Consider the following 20,441-nt stretch of genomic DNA (forward strand, 5'->3'; position numbering starts at 1 on the left):
ACAATGCAATTTCAGAAGTCTTGTAGTTGGATTGATGTTTTTCAGACATGGTCTTTGCTCGTAAAAGAATCAGTCTCAGGGCTTTTTAAAAATTCTTTGGGTTTGTGGTTTGTTGGTTTGGGGTTATTTTTAGCTTTTTTCAGGTTTGTTTTGGTTGTTTTTAATACCTTTTAATAAGCTGGGGCTATGCTGAGACAACCATTTCTGTGTTTAAAAGCAGGAGAATTTCCAATTATTTTCATTATTCATCTACTGTGATAAAACTTTAAGAACCTAAATGTTATCTTGGTTGCACTAAATACTGTTTTAATATGGAATAAAAATAATCTTTACTAGAAAAATATCTGGGTCCAAATATGATAGTAGGATGGAAGAAAATTATGAGAGTATAGTTTGCTATGATTGATAGATATATTGACATACCAACTGGCAAGCCAAGACACGTTTTTTGAGGCATCATGGCAAAAGTAAATATCAGCTCTAAAACTGGTTTTATAAAAGCTTTTAGTTTTAAAAAAAAAAGGATTAAAAGAAGAAATGGCTTTTGATGGAAACTCATTTGGACCCTTTGAGTAGAGGTGAAATTAATCGTATTTTGTGAAAGAGTTTTGATTACCATTGTGTCTGCACATACAAATTATATAAAGTGTGCCTTCTCCTGACAGGGTAGTTTGGACTCTTTGTAATGAATTAGTTCCAGTTTACACTTGTAGCCTTAAAATCAATCGCAACATCAAAATGTTGTGTTTCTACTGGGAAAAAATACCCACTTCAGGTGGTACTGGACATGAGCTGCTCCCAGTGCTGGCAGAACACAGCATTTGCTCTGCCCTGGTGTTACGTGCTGCTGTTGTACATGGCAGCACAGAATAGCTGTTCCATGGAGGATACCCATCGGTGGCATTTGGGGAATAATCCTCTGCCCCCAAGGCGCTTACTTGCTAAAGAAAGTTTTTCTCTGAATCTGAGTTTGTAAGATTTCAGTATTTGTCTTCATTGCTGTAGTTGGATATTGCTGTAAAATCTGTCATTCTGCTGTAGAATTTGGGTATTTTTCAGTCCTAAACTGGACTTCCCTGCTTTCATTTGGTACCAAGTTTCCTAGAGTAGTGACAGCTAAGAAAGATTCCTTGTACTGCTTATGAATCTGCTGTTCAATCACTTTGTAATTTCTCTGTTTCTTTAGAGATGTTGGGTATGACTTCCCACTTAGATGTTTTTATGGTGTCTTTGAATCTATCTATACAAGCCAAGAAGTAGCTTGGCACATAAGCTCAGTGCTTGGCAAATGTTAAGTTATCGCCCATAAACCCTTGTTAGATTAAAAATGCTTATCTTTGTATTAGGATAGCTGGGTCTTCTTCATTCTCAAATGTACACTAGTCACAGGCTTGTGAGAGCTTGAACAAGGGCCTTATGTCCAAGTTATTGACTTAAGTAAATAAGTATAATTCAATTTTTTTTTTCTGGTACCAGCTTGTGAGTGGCTTAGATGACACAAGATTTCATCATTGTGTGCTGAAGTGCAATTAACTGGTTTTCAAAGTTAGCCCTAGCCAGAATTACTGCATTATTGGCATTTTGCTTAGTGTGCAAGAGGCTCCAGAAGCTTTAAAATTTATTTTCTGAAGTTACTTTTTAAAAGCCTGTATCTTCGTTTCTAAAATACATGTGTAATGTAGCTTACTATGAAATAGATACACATAGATATCTTCTTAAAAAATTATGGGGGGAAAATAAAATGACATCCTGAAGGGCTGGTGCTTATTTGTCTGAATATAGTCAACTGGAATGTTTTTCTTCTGAACAAAAAGTAATCTCTTTACTGCAAAGAATCATTTGTAAATGCAGTTTCCAGAACAACCTGATTTTGTAAACAATTATTAGACTAATTGGTAATTAAATTTTTAAGCTCTAGAATCAGGTTTAATGTGGACGGCCTCACAACCCTAATTACTTAGTAGTGTATGTAAATGGCTTTACTAATGTAAGTTCAATTACTACTGTTGGTGTTTTGAGACATGCCAACATTACCTGTCAAACAGCACACACTGCAGCATTTAACAAAAATCTTCATATGTAAGAAATATTAATGGGAATGCTATTATTTGCCTTTCCCAGCTGCCAATATCTCCAGCTGCATTTTCTTGCTTTCCCCATCTTCATATTTCAGGATTTTCCATACCTCATCTCCCACCTTGTGCTGCACTAAGAATTTTTTCCTGTGCTTGATGTAGACTTCTTTTGCCTCTCTGTGCATCTGATGAGTGATTAACGGTGACTTTACTCTCCCTCATTAGTCTGTGTTTCACTCCTGGCTCTGCTGGTCAGTAATGAAATCCATTTCCGGTTAGTAGGGGGAAAGAGCCTGACTACTGAAGCAGCACATGCATCAGACACATCAGCCTTTCTGCTGGGCTTCTAAGCTAAAAGGGATGGGCTCTGGTTGCAGGGTATTTCCACTCATCTAGCTTTTATTTTATCTTTGAAAGTGGTAGGAGAGTATAAAATGGAAAATAGTAGAAATCAAAAGAGAAAACATATATGTTTGTCGAAGGAAAAAAGGAGGGAAATGGAAAGTGATCTTTGGGGAAAGAAGAGGATAGATAAAGCTGTGTCTGGGGGAGGTTTAGGTTGGATATTAAGAAAAGGGTGGTTGGGCACTAAAACAGGCTCCCCAGAGAAGTGGTCGCAGCAGAAGCCTGACAGCGTTCAAGAAGGATTTGGACAATGTTCTCAGGCACATGATGTGACTCTTGGGGTGATCCTCTGCAGGGCCAGGAGTTGGACTTTTGATGATCTTTCTGGGTCCCTTCCAACTCAGGATATTCTGTGAAATATTCTTTAATAAAATGGAAAAGTTAATGCAAAGCCATGCACTTACACCTTTCCGTGTTGCTCACGACTCTTTAACAAGAACAAAGGGCAATATGATTAATATTCAGATGTACCTAAAACAGTAGTAAAAATTGTCAGTTAAAGCAGCTTTAACATCATCAGTGGTTGTTCTTCATATACAGTTTTACAACACAAAAACCTTACAACTCCTCACAAATGTAGTGGAAATTTGCTGCTTATATTTCAGAATGGTCATAGTGGGATAATGAAAGCACTGCAGACTTTTTTTCAAATACTGTATGTAGCTGCAGAATAAAGCATTTTGAAATAAATCTATTTGTGGGGTGGTTCTGGAGTAATGACTTGATTTATAAATAGCTGGTCTGAAGCAATTAGTTGGTATTACACTGTGCAGTTCTAGAATAATTCCTTTTTAATTTCCAGCATGCAGCTGATGGTGGTGCTTTGTTTCTTTGTAGCTCAAGTGGACTAAAGAGTGAACTGAAGCCTCAGCAGGGTTGAAATAAACATTACACATTTATATATCCAAGCTGAGTGTATGTGCTAGGAGTAGCCAAGTGAGCATGCTGGCAGTTTACATGAGAGATGGTGTCAGGTTTTAGGAAAAATGTGTTTTTTCATGGATGAAGAAGAAGCAATTACTTCTATGATGTTGGAGTCAGTTTAGGATATTGATATGAATGGTCATTTGTGAAATAGCTAAAACTGAGGGTTTGTTTATGCAGAAAAAAGTCTACCCAGGTTCTGGAGATGGTAATTTGAACATCTTGATGGTCTTGTGTGGTCTGGAAATGAAGAGACATTTTATTCTGGAAACTTCTTTTCAAACTTATTTCATGAACAGAAGAAATGGAAGCTAATTTCTGTCTTCTGACATTCTGTTAATTTTGCTTGATTCTTAAAACTCAATTCAGTGTAATTCTATACCTAGATAATACACAAGAAATAAAATGCTAGTGAGTAAGGAAATCTAGTCTTTTATATTGATATTTAATTTCAAAGGTCTTGTTTTAACAAATTGCAAGGTTTCTTTTTAATAGATTGCTACTTTAAGGAATAGATAGGCTTTGTACTTTCAAGAGATCCTTTGAAAAGATCAGCATTTAAAAATACTTCCTCTGCCAAATGGAAAAATACTGTTTGAGGAAAATGTTATGTAGAACCTAGCTGTATACAGAGATTTTTCCAGATTGCCTAAAATAGAAACTTGAAGCAAAATTCTGCTCCCGATTTGTTTATACTGTGTGAAAGCCTGGTCCTTGGCTGTGTTGTACAGTGCAAAAAACCACAGATTACAGATGTATTCCCCATCTGAATGAGTTTATGCTTTACAAAGCAACTTGTAACTGCTGCGCACTGTTCACTCTGTTGATAACAGCTGGTTTTGGAAGAGGTAAAGTTAATTTTCTTCATAGTAACTAATACTGGGACATGTTTTAAATTTGTGCTGGAAACAGTGTTTAAGTGCCTTAAATTTATAAGCACAGAACATAGCAACCAGGGTAATGCTCAAGCCTTCACTGCAAATGTGAGGAATTCATACATCATTTCCCATGGGCAGGCAGCTGTTCAGCCATCCCCAGGAGAACAGGGCTCCATCACACCTGGCAGTAACTTGGGACCGTAACTGCCACCATTCCAAACTTCCCCATTCCTCCTTCTTCCCTCAGCTCTATGTGATCAGCATGACACCATGGTCTGGGGTGTCCCTGTGCTCGGTTGGGGTCAGCTGTCTTGGCTGCGTCCCCTCTTTGTGCATCTCCTGCTGATTGCTGGTGAAAGGCAGAAGAGGCCCTGTCTCTGTGTAAGTGCTGCTCAGCAATAACTAAAACATCTCTAATCAGCACTGTTTCCTGCAAAACTCAAAAACATGGCCCCGTACCAGCTACTATGAAGAAAATTAATGCTGTCCCAGCCAAAACTAGCACAATGACCAAGCTGTAAATTTGGATTTAAACAACAGGGAGGCTTAAACTGAAATGGCAGACACTGTTATGTATTGAAGCCTCCTGGAATCCCTTCTTGGAGCTGCCATCTGTTCAAGCTGAAGACAGAGCTGAGGAATAGATGAAGGGAATGAGAAAGCTCTCTGACTTCAGTGGATTTTTTTGGCATTGTTGCTTGGATCTTAAGGAAACATAATGCAAAAAAAGCTCTACTGTAACTGCATCAGACTGCAAGATTAGGCTCTATTCAGTACACACTGGAACATATGCTTCAGCCTTTGGAAGAATTGAGCTCTTATCTAAATTGGTAAGCTTAAGGTTCAGGTTCTTGCATAGCAGCAGTAATTCCCCAGAACAGCACAAATGCCTTTTGATGGCGAATTACGGTGTTGTGTTACACAGCCAGTTCCCTACACAGCACTCCTTGTTTGTTGCTTTGAATTGACCGTACAAAGATCCCAGAGCCACATAATTAAAAGTTAGGGAATGTAAGAACTAAGGTGACTTTACTGTTCTAATTCATTCCTGGGCATGAATGTTTCAAGTCTTTAATTGCATTGTCTCATCTGCCTGTGTTCTTCACAAAGCCAGAGCTGACTTAGTAGCTCAGGAAGGGGCTCACTTTACATCTGCAGGTCGTTAGTATTGTTAGGCAGCTGACATAAGTGCTACATAATAGATGAACCCTGTTCTGAAGGAAGAGAATCTTGTGGTTTTGGTATATCCTGCACTCTTACTGGAGTGCTTCATAAAAAAAAGTATGAATCCAGTTTCACAGCACACTTCAACAATTTAGGGAAAGGGAGTGTTGCCATTGCATTATCAGTGGGCAAACTTTAGAGGTGTCAAAGACGTATGGAAACAGTCTCTCCATTTTGAGTGCCTGGTGTCTAAAGTATGTACACAGCTGTTGATATGCTTAATACAGAGTTCCGATTGGTTTTGATTACAGAGGTATTTCTTCAGCATCAAGACAGAATTGCAACTACAATCAAATGAGTAGTGTGCAGTTACTCTGTGAAGAGCTTGGCTTGAACATTTTGCACAGTTTCACATTAGGCAAAGGAATAAATTGGCTTTCTCAGTATTTTGCTTCTTCCCCTCAGTTCTAGCACCTTCTTTTACCATTGCTTGCTTCCATCCTCAGACAGTTCTGCTACTTCAGGGAATGGTGTGATGGATCAGGGAGATCAATATAAAGTGCCAGTTCTTGCTGTTTAATGATGCTGCTGTGGTGAGGCAAAAGCTGCATCAGCTAGATCAGTTCTTTGATAAGGTTTATTGTCTGGCTGCATGAGCAGTAGCATTGGCATAAATGGAACCTACGGGTTTTGTGTCTGGGAGGGTGGGAACTGCCTGAAGCAAATTTAGAAGCCATTTAAGAAGCACTGCTGCCAGGCATGCAGCCTTAGACTGATTTTGCTTACTTTCCATCCCCTTTAACCTCTGCTCTCTCTCCCTCCCTTCCCCCAGTCATCTTCTGTCTGCTGTAAGAAACAAGGCATGAGTCCTAAGATGGGAGAGCAATACCCTAGGGATAAGTCTTGTTACATAAGTCTCTTGTGCTACTCAATCATGTCTTGGGCATATCTTGAAATAACAGCTTTCTGGGAAAGGTGGGCATGAGTTCCTCCAGCCCTTGCTTTGGGCGCGGGTTCCCATTTCTTGTCCATCAAGTTCCCGTCCTCCTTGCCCAGCCTGATGGTTCTTCATCTTGCTGTGTTTGCCATCTACACCCTTTTCAAACAAATTGCTCTTGGGAGTGGGGCTGTGTACAGCCTGTTTGCAGAGATAATGTCTTTATTTATCTCAAAATGTACTCAGCAAGGAATGACTCTTCCACTTGTAGTTGCTCTGCTTTCAGTGGATACTGGGCAGTTGCAAATGGAGGGTGCAAGGCTTTTTTAAATCAGCCAGCTTTGGACAGGTTGTCACACAGGTGGAAAAAACCACATTGATGTGTCAAAGTTGGCATGTGCAAGGACTCCTTTCTCAGGCACACTTCAAGCCCCTCTTCCAGAACTGAAGAAGCCAGGCCTTGTCAGATAAAAGGACCAGAACTGAATTAAATGTAGGAAGAAAATAGATATTTTTGCCAACTTGACTCTTGAAAGCACTCAATCTACTTTGGTTGACACACCCACCCCCCCACCGCCACCCTCCCACCGCCCCCCCCCCACCCTCCCACCCCCCCCCCCACCTTATCCTAGTGAACAATTGCACCTTCTCTTCCTTGTGTTCTAAGGACTGCTCTGGCAAATTTTTATAAGGAAGCAAAAGATTATTTACTTATTTACTACAACAGGAATATTTTCTGTCTTTGCATTAGTATGATATGGAGACTTCAACTTTCAGAATTAATAATATCATTAACTATTAATTTGTCCTTGTTACAGGTGTGTATTTTGGTCAGCTGTTACATTTACTGCTACAAATGGAGTGTTTGATCACTAGAGTTCAGCATTTTGTTAAGGTGTGAATTTTTGTTAGATCTACTAAAACTTGCACATAGTTTGTTTAGTGTTCGTCAGGATCTGACTTCTTCAATGCAAACTTCAGGATGCCGATGTTGCTCATGGAGTTAAACCTGCACATGTTTCAGAACATCTGAAGTTTGAATAAAAATGTTTTGCTCCTGTGTGTTCCTGATAGCATTTGGGAAGAGATACAGAGCATATTGGAAGATGTTTTTTACTTTATTGTCATGAACAGCAATGAACCTATACAGTATTGATTTGTCTGAGACTCCATTTTGTATTCTGCAACTTGGACAGGAATTCATAAACTTTCCAGAGCATCCCTGGAAGTGTTCAAGGCCAGGTTAGGTGCAGCTTTGAGCAACCTGTCTAGTGGAACCCCAACCCCCAGGGGTTGGAGCTAGATGATCTGTAAGTTCCCCTCTAACTCTGATTTTGGCATGTTTTTCTATAGGAAAAGTAATTTAAGTCTATAGTGAAAGAACTGGAGCCCATAGGCATTTAATTACTTTTTGTGCAGTGATCTTCCCTGTTCTCATTGTCCTCAGTGAAGAAAAGACTGCACACAGCAGGGGACTTGTTTTGTCTTTGTTATGTTTTATTCAAACTTGAGTTTACACTTGTAGCCAGTGTTCAAGAAAGCCAAATGCTGCCCACATTTGCTATATTAAATACAAATGCCTATTGAATGCTTCTGTTTAACAAAAGGTTGTATTTTTGATAAATCATGTTAGTTGAAAGTATGCCAAGGAAGATGGTTCAAGTTATACTATTAAGTTTTGCCTGAACAAATTCTAGGTAAAAATTCAGTAAGGTGAATACTGTGACATATACATCTTATTATTTAAAATATTGTAAATCAAATTAGTATAATTTGAGAGTAACTGATGTTATGTCTTATTTCTAAGTAATCAGACCAATGGTAACTGCATATATCAGCAAACCCTGAAAGGGCAGAAGTACTTAGTTGTGATTTTTTTTAATTCCCATGGAGAAGTTAGCCACACAATAAGGTCCTGGTTCTTAAATTGAATCTGTTTTTCTGATAGTTGGAATTGAATCTACGTCTGTATTGTTTCTCTTGATTCTTCTCGCATCCCCAAGATACACGTGCATATTCTGTGGGGATTATGATTCATCCAGGCAGTGTGCTATTTCTTGAATTTAAATATTGAATTAAATGTTTTTTAAATAATCAGCAGCCTTGGTGAGAAACACATCTCAAAGTTTTAACAGAAGCAGCTGGAAAGATGCAGGACCTTTTCCATCTGACAATTACATCAGTAGCCTTAAAAAGCAAAGAATGAAGAACAGCATCTGTGGTTATGGCTAGTTGTCCTGCTCAGTGGGATCTTTCCCATCTGAGAGGCCATGGCCCAGACTCCTCCTCAGTTCCTTTCTTCTCACGGTGGCGCCAGCTCTGGGCTGAATTTCAGCGTAGGAGGTTTCTGTGAAGTAGGTGATGCTCATAGGGAGCATGGACAATTCTGATACAATGTTCATGACTGGCTGTCTGTCTTACTCCTTTTTTTATTACTAGGAGTGTGAGATGTGACTTTTTAGTAGTTCACCAGCACAGAGTGTAGTTTTATCTGGTTTTGTAAAAAGATATCAAAATGGAACTTAACAAACACACTGACATGAACAGTGGAGAGCATACTTTGTATGTAGGGTACTGTAAGAACCTTACTCTGGCAGGATCTGGGAGCATGCTTGTAAACATATATTGTACCATTTTTTTGGTTTTGTTTTGACCCTTACAGAGCCAACAGTGCGGGCAGAACTGATGGAACAGGTGCCTCATATTGCTATGTTCTGTCAAGAAAACAGACCTTCAATCCCTTATGCTTTCTCCAAATACCTACTACCAATTGTGGTGCGATACCTCGCAGACCAGAATAACCAGGTATGTTTTTTGTAGGAGTAGTTTACTAGCTGGTGAAATACTGTTGTGATGCCAAATTATTTAAATGTAGCATGGTCCAAGTGTGTTATATTTTGGGATATAAGGATTTGGATTAGACATGAAATATGTGGTACTATAAATTTATTTAAAGAAAATATTAAAATATTTTAAAGAGAATGTAATGACAGTTTTTTACATCTAATGTGATCTGTCCTGATTTGGGGCCTTTTATCTGATATTTGTATGACAAAATTAGTCATTTAGACAAGCTTACATAATTTAAATTCTGGCAAAAAGGAACGGTAGAAATGAAAAACTGAGACTTTTGTATAAATCAGTTTTTTAACACCATGATGTACCTTCATCACCAGATAATAGTTTTGGATTGAACTCATGTGGTTTGTTCCTCTTCATGTATAAGTTAGCTTGTCCAAAGCTTTCTTTAGGCTTTTCCAGTCATTTCAGACTAGATTAAGGCTAGTTGATACGTTATTTTCAATATTTTAGGCCTTTTGAGTCTGTCATTTTTTGCTTGCCCTTTTCAAAATTTACATAGTTAAAAATAACTACCCAAACATATTTTTCTTAGTAGTAGTTTTGCTAATTCATGTATAATACAACAACCTGTTTGATGTTCTGCTAGAAGATTCCGTGATTGTTTTCATTGTGTTAATCTCTGTTGCATAGATCATTGGGCTGCAGATCTCTGAAAGAAAGAGCTCAAAGGTGTTTCCAAAATTGCTGCATTGCAGTATATGTAGTCTCTTGCTGTATGTAATGTTTTCTCTTCTGGTGAAATTACTCCTTTTAGAGGCAGGAATTCACAAACTGTGAAGTCAATAATGGTATCTTATTTTTGCACATTTTTTTTTAAATGGGACTTAGCAGAATTGTGTCTCAGATTTAAAAGCATTGGAAATAAACACAATTTTTCCTTGCCAGACTATTTCTTGTTAATCTCAGAAAAAGAGGATTTGTTTCATTAAATTAATCTTTCTTAGATATTTGTTACTCTGCATTAATTGTCCTGCTTTTTCTTCACACATTTTTATGAGATTTGCCATGACTGCTCTTTTTGACATTAAAACAAATAGTGCATGAACCCAAGAATCACCTGCACATTGTCAGCTGAGGCAGGTATCCACCTCCATACTTCCCAAAACACAGGAGAGCAAACATGAAGTGCTTGCAAAGCACTTGTAGAGCACGTATCCTCTCACTGTGGGCAGTTAGTACTGTCGTGTGTTGCTATATAGGTACAGCTTCCAAAATACAGTACGCATGTATTTCAACAAATAAAACTGTCTTTGGTTCAATTTGTCTTTTTATGGCAGGTCAGAAAAACAAGCCAGGCAGCGTTGTTAGTGCTGTTGGAGCAAGAACTCATTGAGAGATACGATGTGGAGACCAAAGTGTGCCCAGTGCTGATAGATCTGACAGCTCCAGACAGCAACGACGATGTGAAGACAGAAGCTGTGGCTGTAAGTAACAGCAGTGCCAAATCAAACAGCCAAAAGTTTGCCTGAATGCTTGATAGTGCAGTGGTGATGGTGTGTTTCCAAGTTGCACAGCCATTACTAAAGAGGAAACATTATATTCCCTCTCTGTAATAAATCTGTAACTTCTTCTGTGCTGTGTCAGTGCTGTACAGTCTGATCAAGTTAAGATTTAAATTCAGTAATTTACATATGCTATTAAAAAAAACCCAACTGGACAAGACTGTTTTATTGACTCCTAAAGCATCTGCTATGTTGGCTTTTTAGTTTTTTGAATGTTTGTCTGTTTATTTTATGGGAGTTTAAATTGCCTGTGTGGAAAATTTCTATCAGTTCAAAAGCTTTAATGTCTCAGTTCTGTTGCTCCTCACTGTATATCTGTTCTCTTTAATGATTTTGTTGTGTTTTATTGGGCAAAGTAATAAGCATCTGAGTTGATTAATTCATGGTTGGTTGGTGGTGGATTTTTTGCATTAGACGCAACCTTTGTAATTAAAATGTATGTGTTGAATTAAAATAGTAAGCAGATTAGTTAATTTATAATGGAGAAATGGCAGATGTAGGCCCTTTTGTTTCCTTTTTTAATTGCAATTTATATTGATGCTTTCTGCTGGGTGAATTTTTTTGCTTTTCTTTTTGCTTGAGAGAGACCTCATTTAATATTTTACTTTCCTGCAGTGGCTGGACTAATGAACAATAAAAAGGCTCCAGCACCTGTTGCATTTAGCACCAAATTTCTAGTGCTTCTTGATGCAGTTTACAACTACATAAGGGAATAAAGTATAAGCAGATTAGTTTTATCTGTCATCATGGTTTTGAAGGCATTGAAACTTGACAGAAATTTCTGTACTTCATCAACCTCCTAGAGGTTAGAGAAGCCATCATTTGTTATTGTAGGGGAATGAATGTAAATTGTTCTACTGACATGATTGGGAATGGTAAACGTAAAATTCTTTCTGCTTTTTAAAGCTGTTTTATTTTTAAGCTTCAGTACAAATTAAAATGAAAGAGCAGCTAGAGGGAAGAATTCTTTTTTTGGTGCAATATGTTTCTTTGGGAATTTTATATTTGGGAGTTGCATATATGCAGGGCAGTGTTGTAATTAATTTTAAACCATACGGGACTCAGAAGTCTCTTAAGCATATTAATTATCAATAATTTTGTGTTAATTGTACATATATAAGTTTTGTATTGAAGTAGTAAAAGAATCATGAACTTTTTCTTTAAGGTCTGTTGGGTAACACAGAATAATTTCTAAGAGCCTGGTTATCTTTGTTAGCTGGGAATTTGATTCAGTTTATTGGAAAATCAATGTCATCTTCTACACCTGTATTGTGTCATGACAAGGAAATGGGAAATGCTGTTCTTTGTAGAAGTGGCCAAACCTTTTCAATTCAAATAGCATTTTGTTTTCAATATTTTTCACAGTTTTCAGTAAAATTATGTTCATCAGAATGGAGAGTAGATGTAAAAATCCTGTTTAGCTGACACAGAATAGTGTGTTATGCAAGCATCTCTGATTAGTGTCTGTCTTGTCATTAGATTATGTGCAAAATGGCCTCCATGGTTGGAAAGGACATCACAGAAAGACTTGTGCTTCCCAGGTTCTGTGAGATGTGCTGTGACTGCAGGATGTTTCATGTTCGTAAGGTATGAATTATGAGCATCTGGTCTAGATTCTGTGAAAAAACGTGTCATGTGCTTGGAACTTGCATGTGACTAAGAAACTTTCCTGTAGATCTCATTTGTGACATGTATAAGTGAAAGCTGTGGAGGGTTTTGTATCTTGCATTACCATAAATTTTAATATTTGACACTGAGATTTTTTTTCCAGAATCACTACTCTTCTTACTAGAAAAAAAGAAATAAAGAATCTTATTGTCCTTGTGCTATAGATGGCTGCAGTGTGATTGGGCATCTGTGCTTATGATCATGTTGATAGTCAGGAAAATGTGAACCAGCTGTGGCTGGTAAAGCATCAGCCACCTGAGCTCATATCTCTGTGCAGTATTCCATCATGATGTTTAGGTGTGGATGCTGCTCTTTGGTCTCATCCTGCTTTGAATAGCTTATTTCCCTTGATAGCTCCATGTGTTCTTTATTTGACAGCACCTCAAATAAATTTAATCCTCTTTTCATTTAAGTTCTGGGGTTTTTCTGTGATTAAAAAAGACTGACTAATTTCTAAGAAAAAAAAATTTTTTATTTTTTAAAAACCATGGAAAATGATGGAATAGGAAAGTTGTTCATAATGAGTTTGCACCAAAAGACATTTTTCTGATTTTAAAAGTTGTTTATTTTTTTTCCCCTTGGATTTCTCTGTATTAAAACTGTGGTCTTAGTCTTTATTTCTTGCATTCTGTCTGCAAGGTATGTGCAGCCAATTTTGGAGATATTTGCAGTGTGGTTGGACAACAAGCCACTGAAGAAATGCTGGTAAGCCATTTCTTAAAGAGTTTTTAATACTATTCAGGAATGGAGCCAGATAAGCTACAGAAGAAAGGCAGCACATGAGAGATCGCAGATACAGGGGAGCATGGCAGGGGAGATAAAGTGATGGGAATGCTGGGGCTTATGTATTGATTTCATCTCTTCAAGACAGTTTTCCTCAAACAGCCTCCTGGAAAGGAGGGAAAGAGAAAGTAAAGTAAGGGAAATAAGTGAATCTCAGAAATAACAAATAAAATAAAGGAAGGAGAGACACATTCAAAATGTAAAAGCAGGGAACTGGATGGAGTGGCGAGAAGAGGATCCTTAACTGTGCACACATTCCCATGGTGGGTCCAGGGAGCTCTAATGGATGTTGATAGATTTGGAGATGTGACGAGGCTAGGGAGCAGAAATCAGCTTGGCAGGCTCTGGGATCCCTCTTCAAGCTTTCTCCTCTTGGGAATGTGGACAGTGAGCTTGTTGAGGGCCAGCAGAGGCTGATTAGTCAATGCCCTGAATTAGTCAGGGACTTACGTGGACAGAGTGTAAATGCAGGCGTGACTTCAGCCAGAGGCTCTGAAGCTTTTTGCAGTGGTGTTGCGACAGGTAAGCCTATTGTGGCTCTCAGGCCATTTCTTATGGTCTTAAAGCATTTGCTGCATTTTCTCTAGCTATTGAGTGATTCACATCATTTGGTAGTGAAGTTTAGTTGTGTGGATTTGCATCCCATGTGCTTTCTGATTTGGGATGGAAATTGATTTCTCTCACACAGCTGCCTTTTTAGTGATTAGTGTAATGAATTTGGATGAAAACTTTGTAGACTACTATTAAATAAAAAAGTGATGATTATTTCATTTGAAAACAGTAACGTGTGGCAGGACAGCTGGGGTTTTCTTTCTATAACAGAAAATGCGATTTTCTGTTCTTCTTGGATTATTGTTAGGAAAAAGGAGGAGTGTAAAAAGCTGAATTATAAGACTTCATGTTTTAATTTAGATGTTGTATTCCTCTGGGAAATGGTTTTTCCAGCCCCAGAGACCCCTGTAGTGTAACCATGTTAGTTTAACCCTTCCTTCCTTTCTTGACCTCATTGGCTGAAAGCCAATTATCTTTTCCTGAGCAGGAGTCTAGATAAGGCCCTGTTCTTCCTTGTTCACCCTCTTTCCCTCTTTCTACCCGGAAACCTTTGAGTATAAATGTCTTGGACAGCACTGGGGGAATCTTTTGCCTTGCCCCTGAAATATTCCCCCAAAGCCCTCTTGGATCTGGACTAGTTTAGTAACTCCAGGGGGCTGTGGGGGTAATTATTTCACTAAAAGCTTTTTTTAATTAGAGGCAAAGTCCAGAATACTTGATTGCCGAGAGTAGGAACAGCTGAACATCAGTAACTGTGAACAAGGCTGTAGCAAGAGCCATTGGTTTACTTGTGTTCTGTCACTGTACCTGTTGCAAGCCAAGGCAGCTGTGCCTCACCTGTACTCTGTCCACCCATACCAATACTGTGTCCAAAAAGCCCAAGCACCTGAGCACCTTCAAAATGCTTCAGTTTTATTAGTAAAACCACTGCTCTGTTCAAACATGTTTTCTCTTGAGCAAGTGCAGTAATTCTCTCATTGCCCTGTTCCTCTTGCTGTTCATGGTCCTGCATTGTAGATAGACGGTGGCAGAGGTTACTAAATCTTAACAATGAGAAGTGTAGGTAGAAAAGGAAGTTTTTTCTTTCTGAAGATGATGTTCCTTTGCATTTCAGTAAGAATCTTAAAAAAAATCTGAAGTGGTCTCTGATAGGTAAAGTGTTAGTCATAGAATCAAAAAATGTTAAGGTTTGGAAGGGACCTTAAAGATCATCTGGTTCTAACCTTCCCTGTCATGGACAGGGATGCCTTCCACTAGATTAGGTTATTCAAGACCTTATCCACCTGGCCTTGAACACTTCAGGCTTGAGGCATCCACGATCTGCTTGGGCAGTGCGTTCTAGTGCCTTACCACCCTTGCAGTAAAGAATTGCTTTCTAATAATGCACCAGTATTATTTTTCTTGTCCCTTCTTTAAAAGAATGGTGTAGACATGAGGTCTTGTCTTATGATAGGTTGTTGGTCTTGGGGGTATATTTGAAGTTGGGCTTTTTAGGGACTTTTTTTGGGTATAAATCAGTCTTAAGAGTTAATACTTCCTTGTTGTTCTCCAGACAAGTGAATTTTCCTTATCTGTATCCATAAGTAATATGAAAGCAGCAGGTTAGAAGCTACTGAATGTGTGTTCTTTCTCTTGGCAAATGTTAAATTGTGTATATGAGTATGAAGGTGGACAACCAGGTGAAGAAAATGAATGTGAAAAGAGAACTTGTTTTGAAACAAGTGCTACTTATTAAGACTTGCAAACTCACTTGCTATATTCCTAACAGCTGCCGAGGTTTTTCCAGCTCTGTTCTGATAATGTGTGGGGAGTTAGGAAAGCCTGTGCTGAGTGCTTCATGGCAGTTTCTTGTGCAACATCGCAGGAAGTCCGGAGGACAAAATTATCAACCCTTTTTATTAATTTGATTAGTGATCCTTCACGATGGGTAAGAATTGCTTTTTATTTTTTGAATAGCTGTCATATTTGAAGAATTTTACTCCAATACTCTATGTAGAACTTCCCATGGGTGTGGGTAATCTAACTTGTTCAATGCCCCCTCAAGCAAAATTGGTTAGTTCAGTGATGGGTGTAGAGAGTCCCTGCAGCATGTAAGGAAAACTCTCTCAGTGGAGTAACTTTTTTAGCTACAGAATCGCCTGTGGCTTAACATTGCTGAGAATCATTAACAAAACTGGAAAATTAATTATGATATACTTGTACTTCTTCAGGTTCCCTACCACCATGTCGTTTTTTGTGGGAGGGCATGGTGGAGTTTGCAGTTGTTTTGGAGGTAGATTGGTTTTGGGTTTTGTGGGTGTTTTGGATGTTAGTGGTGGGGAGCTTCTTAATAATTAAATTTTTATTGTTTCTTAGGTGATGGGTTTTTATGTGTGTTTTTTTTAGGGGGGTTGGGTGGGATTTTTGTTGTTGTTTGGGAGGGGGTTTGTTGGTTTTTTGTTTGTTTGGGTTTTTTTAATTATTTACCATCTTGAAGATTTACTCTTAAACCTTAGGTTTGTTACTAAGCAGACTACTTCCAAGAGCAAAGGATCATCTGCACAGAAGCATGAGCTCATGCATCTTGGAAAGTCATGCAATTTGTAACCCAGCAGAATTAATCAAATAATAAAAATCGAGATAGAGAATTGTTGAGAAGAGGAGAATAAATAGTAGGAGAAAGGAGGAGCAAATTCATGGCATAGCCAAATAAAAAGGGAAAGAAATATAATGCTTGTCAGTCAGTTTCTGGAAGTGAAATGTCTGTTTGCTGTATATGATTTTTTTTCCTTTCAAGTTGTTAAAATTCTGAGCTGAGCTCTCAAATTTACCTGCTTCTATTATCTAAACAGATTTTTACTACTTTGGTTGTGAGGAATAAGCCTGTCAGTTTGGTTACCTGTGATTTAACTGGTTTCACTCTGCTTTTTCATTTTTCTTAACATTTTTTTTAAACTTGGCACTCTGTATATACTTGGCGGATTCTTTCCAGACAAGAGCCTCTGCTCTTGATTTCCTTAGTAGGCTTATGACCCTTCCAATTCCTAGGTTCAATTCCTAGTAGCAGGCATTATGTTTTATAGGACAGCAATATTTATATATATATATATATAATTTTGTTTTTTTCACCTTGGACCCTTTCCATTAGGTTCGCCAAGCAGCTTTTCAGTCTCTGGGGCCTTTCATATCAACTTTTGCTAATCCATCCAGCAGTGGCCAGTACTTTAAAGAAGAAGATGGTAAAAACCCAGAAGATTGTGGTTCTGCTCAGGAAAACAGGTAAATTTGCTGAATCTCCAAGTTATCTTGCCTCCTTGTTCTTCTTCTTCATGAACTGTTAGAAAAATTAAGTTTCCTGGATAAATTGAGTATTTGGTAAATGGAAAGATCTGGATCTTCTCATCTTCATAGACCAGAATTAGGATGTATGTTCTGTGTTGAGATGACTGACTTTGACAGACAAGGGAGGGCAGTGTATATCATATACCTGGATTTTAGGAAGGCTTTTGATATGTTCTCCTGTAAGATCCTTGTGGAGAAGCTGCTGAAGTCTGTCTCGGATGAGGAGATAGTGAGGTGGGCTGAGGATTGCCTGGCTGGGCCCACGGGCATTGGTCAGCAGCCTGTAGTTGAAGGTCACTGACCGTGTATCAAGAGGGGTCAGCATTGGGTCCAGTTCTGTTTAACATGCTCTTCAGTGACCTGAATGGTGGAGCAGGGTGTAGCCTCAGCAGGTCTGCTGATGGCACAAAACTGGGAGGAGTGGCTGCTTCACCCTCGCAGTCATGCTGCCATCCAGAGGGAGACCTGGAGAGGCACACTGGAGAAGGTGCAGTGAAGGGCCACAAAATGACAGACTGTGACATCTCTCCTGTCAGGAGAGTCTGAGAGACCTGGGACTTCAGCCTGGAGAAGAGCGGGCTCACTGGGTGGGGGTCTTACCAATGTTCATAAACACCTGAGGGGAAAGTGAAAGGAGGATGAAGCTAGACCCTTTTCAGTGATGCCCTGTGACACTTCCAGAGTCAATGGCCACAACCTCAAACACAGGAGGTCCCCTCTGAACATCAAAACCCACTTTTTTTTTAATGCGAGGATGACTAAGCACTGGCAAAGGTTGTCCATGAAGGCTATGGAGTATCCATCCTCTGAAGTATTTAAAACCTGTCTGGTCACAAGTCCTGGGCAACTGGTTCTGGTTATCCCTACTTGAACAAGGAGGTTGGCCTAGGTGGCTTCTAGAGGTCCCTTCCAACCTTGACCCTTCTCTGATTTTATGACTTCTGTTTCATTATGGTGTAAATGAATTTTCAAGAGCATAACAAATCTAGTTTGGTTTTTTAATGTCCATTTTCTTTGGCATTCAACAGTGAGCAAGTCAGAACCACAGAAGATGGCACAACAAATGAAGAGCACAACAGGACAGAGGGCCTGTCTTCATATTGTGATGATACTGATGATTTTTCATCAAAACTTGAAAATGTCATCGAAGATCAAAATACAGCGTCAAATAACTCCAAGAGGGAAAGTGATTTCCAGACTGAATCATCCTTCCATTGCACTTTGCCTTCAGAATCTTGTGGGGAAATGGCTGATGAGAACGAGCAAAGTTCTCATTGCTGTACAGCAGATGTGCAGGAGGCTGGGCTGAATTCACAGGAAACCTCTATTTCAGAGCAGGAATTATACAACTCTTTCCATTTCTGGAGGACTCCACTTCCTGAAATAGATATTGACTTTGAGCTTCAGCAGGTTTCTGATATAAAACTCGATAGAGAAATTCAGGAACTCACTATGCCAGTGTCTCCAAGCATTCCTATGGCAACAAGGAAGGAACTGGAAGAAATGATAGAAAATTTGGAACCCCATATAGACGATCCAGATGTTAAAGGTATGGTAAATATACTGAAGCATTTTTGATGTTTGGAGATATGTATATGTTGCTTCATCTGTTTGAGCTTTAACCTCTTAGTTGTTTTAAAAGTCAGAAGTACTGACAGAAGTACTTAGTTGTTTTAAAAGTCAGTGTTTTCTCGTGGTCCTCAAAGAGATTGAGGAAAATTGATAGTCAACTAAAAGGGAATTTGCATTTGTGTAAAGATGTTTAAAAGGAATATAATTCCTTCTATAAACTGAATGCATGTGCAATTAGCAGTATAAAGTTCTGACTGCCTGTTTTGACATTATAAACAAATAGATAGTTCAGAGGCATAAGCTGTTGATAAGCAAGTTTATTTCTAATTAGCATACATGCAAAATAAGGCAGATTAAGAGAGTTTTATTTTTTTAATTATCAGTGTGAATTACAGTTTTCTTTTTACGCATTATCCGTTTGATTTTGGATGAAATAGTCTCCATTTTTTTCTGCAAGGGCTTTTTTATTGCAGTCACATTTTTACAGCTTTAATGTGACAAGTTTGTCAGATCAGGCTGATAATTGATCAAAGCAGAGTTCTTGAAGTGAGCACACATTCTCCATTTTAAAAGCTTTTGAAGAATGGAGAAGGGTTTCCTAAGTGTGACAGGGTGGTGGAGCAGCACTTCAGAGACACCTCCTCAGCTAAAAGGACTTGGCTCTTCTACACATACTTACTGGAAATAGGTTTTTCACTGGAAGTAGTTTCTTCTTGGTATTCATATGCTGAATAAATTCTAAGACACACTGGACTTGAGAGTCACAGTCAAAAAGTCTGGAGGAAGCCATGTTATTTTGGAGCTGAAGAATCTCTAGGGGGGAAGCATGCCTCTTATACCAGAAAAAGTAGGAGGAAAAGAAGGGGCAATTTGGGGAAAAATATTTTAGAATAAACTGATACGACTTTCGACTTCATTTTATTGTTAGTAGGTTGATATGCTAATAACTTTTCTTAAATCCATTTTGTACTTTTATTTAATCGCTTGTGAAGTCAGCAGATAAAACATTGCTTTAGGGGTGCTTTGGGCACTAAGGAAGGAGGTAAGAAAAGAAATTCACCCTTGCTAATGACTTGAGTTTTCATATAACCCATTTCTGAAGCCAGCTGCAGAAGCTTGCACTGCTGTTCAGGTTTACTTTGTAAAGCTGTTCTGTCTATAATTAGAGAACATACCTTAATGCATAAATTACAATGGTTTATGTAAGCATGTAATTGTACATCCACAATCATCCTGTGTTACGAATTTGTTTATCATGTGTGTTCATGTCTTGTTTCAGAGTAGGTTTTTGGAATTATTTTTGTTTGTTTGTTTGTAGATCTCTTGACTGGGTGTCAGGAGATTTTCTGTGGAGTCATTGACCAGCATTTGCACATATAAGTAGAAGAAAGCTGTTACTAGGTTGTCAACACCATGAGTTCCCCCACTCTGACTTGGTCAAGACTGTGTAGTGAAGCTCCATAAAACATTTCTCCTAAATATTCTACTCTTTTTCCTTTTGTCTGTGCTTTTGTTATTTGGTCTAATACTCGAGAAGCTGGAATTTAACAACATGCCTGTTTCAATTTAGTAACATTGCAATTTTAATTTTGCACAAAGTGCAAGTAGTATTAATTTTGCATGCTTGTCTCAAACACTGTAGCACACATAGAAGTGGTAGATATCCAGACTTGAGTCTCTGAGTAGCTGACTTAAATGCCTGTTCTTTGAATCTTATGCTTCCTGAATTGTGACAAAAGATAGGCTTGCTCTGGGGGTAATCCAGGAAATCAGAGCCCCGTCTCTTTGCTCATGGCAA

At 38.5% G+C, this 20,441-nt stretch overlaps 1 protein-coding gene across 17 annotated transcripts in view; it reads left to right on the top strand.

The window, feature by feature from the left end:
• PPP4R1 (protein phosphatase 4 regulatory subunit 1) overlaps nucleotides 1-20,441 on the top strand; it is a 64,604-nt gene that overhangs the window by 26,880 nt on the left and 17,283 nt on the right. For all 17 annotated transcript variants that reach the window (XM_085571925.1, XM_021525159.3, XM_021525160.3 and 14 more), the window contains 7 exons: nucleotides 9,046-9,188; nucleotides 10,523-10,669; nucleotides 12,227-12,334; nucleotides 13,055-13,120; nucleotides 15,519-15,677; nucleotides 16,878-17,008; nucleotides 18,100-18,620. In XM_085571925.1, the coding sequence (XP_085428051.1) occupies nucleotides 9,046-9,188; nucleotides 10,523-10,669; nucleotides 12,227-12,334; nucleotides 13,055-13,120; nucleotides 15,519-15,677; nucleotides 16,878-17,008; nucleotides 18,100-18,620 (1,275 nt within the window). The remainder of the gene's footprint in view (nucleotides 1-9,045; nucleotides 9,189-10,522; nucleotides 10,670-12,226; nucleotides 12,335-13,054; nucleotides 13,121-15,518; nucleotides 15,678-16,877; nucleotides 17,009-18,099; nucleotides 18,621-20,441) is intronic.

This window comes from Lonchura striata, chromosome 2, assembly GCF_050655825.1.
Source record: "Lonchura striata isolate lonStrDom1 chromosome 2, ASM5065582v1, whole genome shotgun sequence".
Taxonomy (NCBI): domain Eukaryota; kingdom Metazoa; phylum Chordata; class Aves; order Passeriformes; family Estrildidae; genus Lonchura; species Lonchura striata.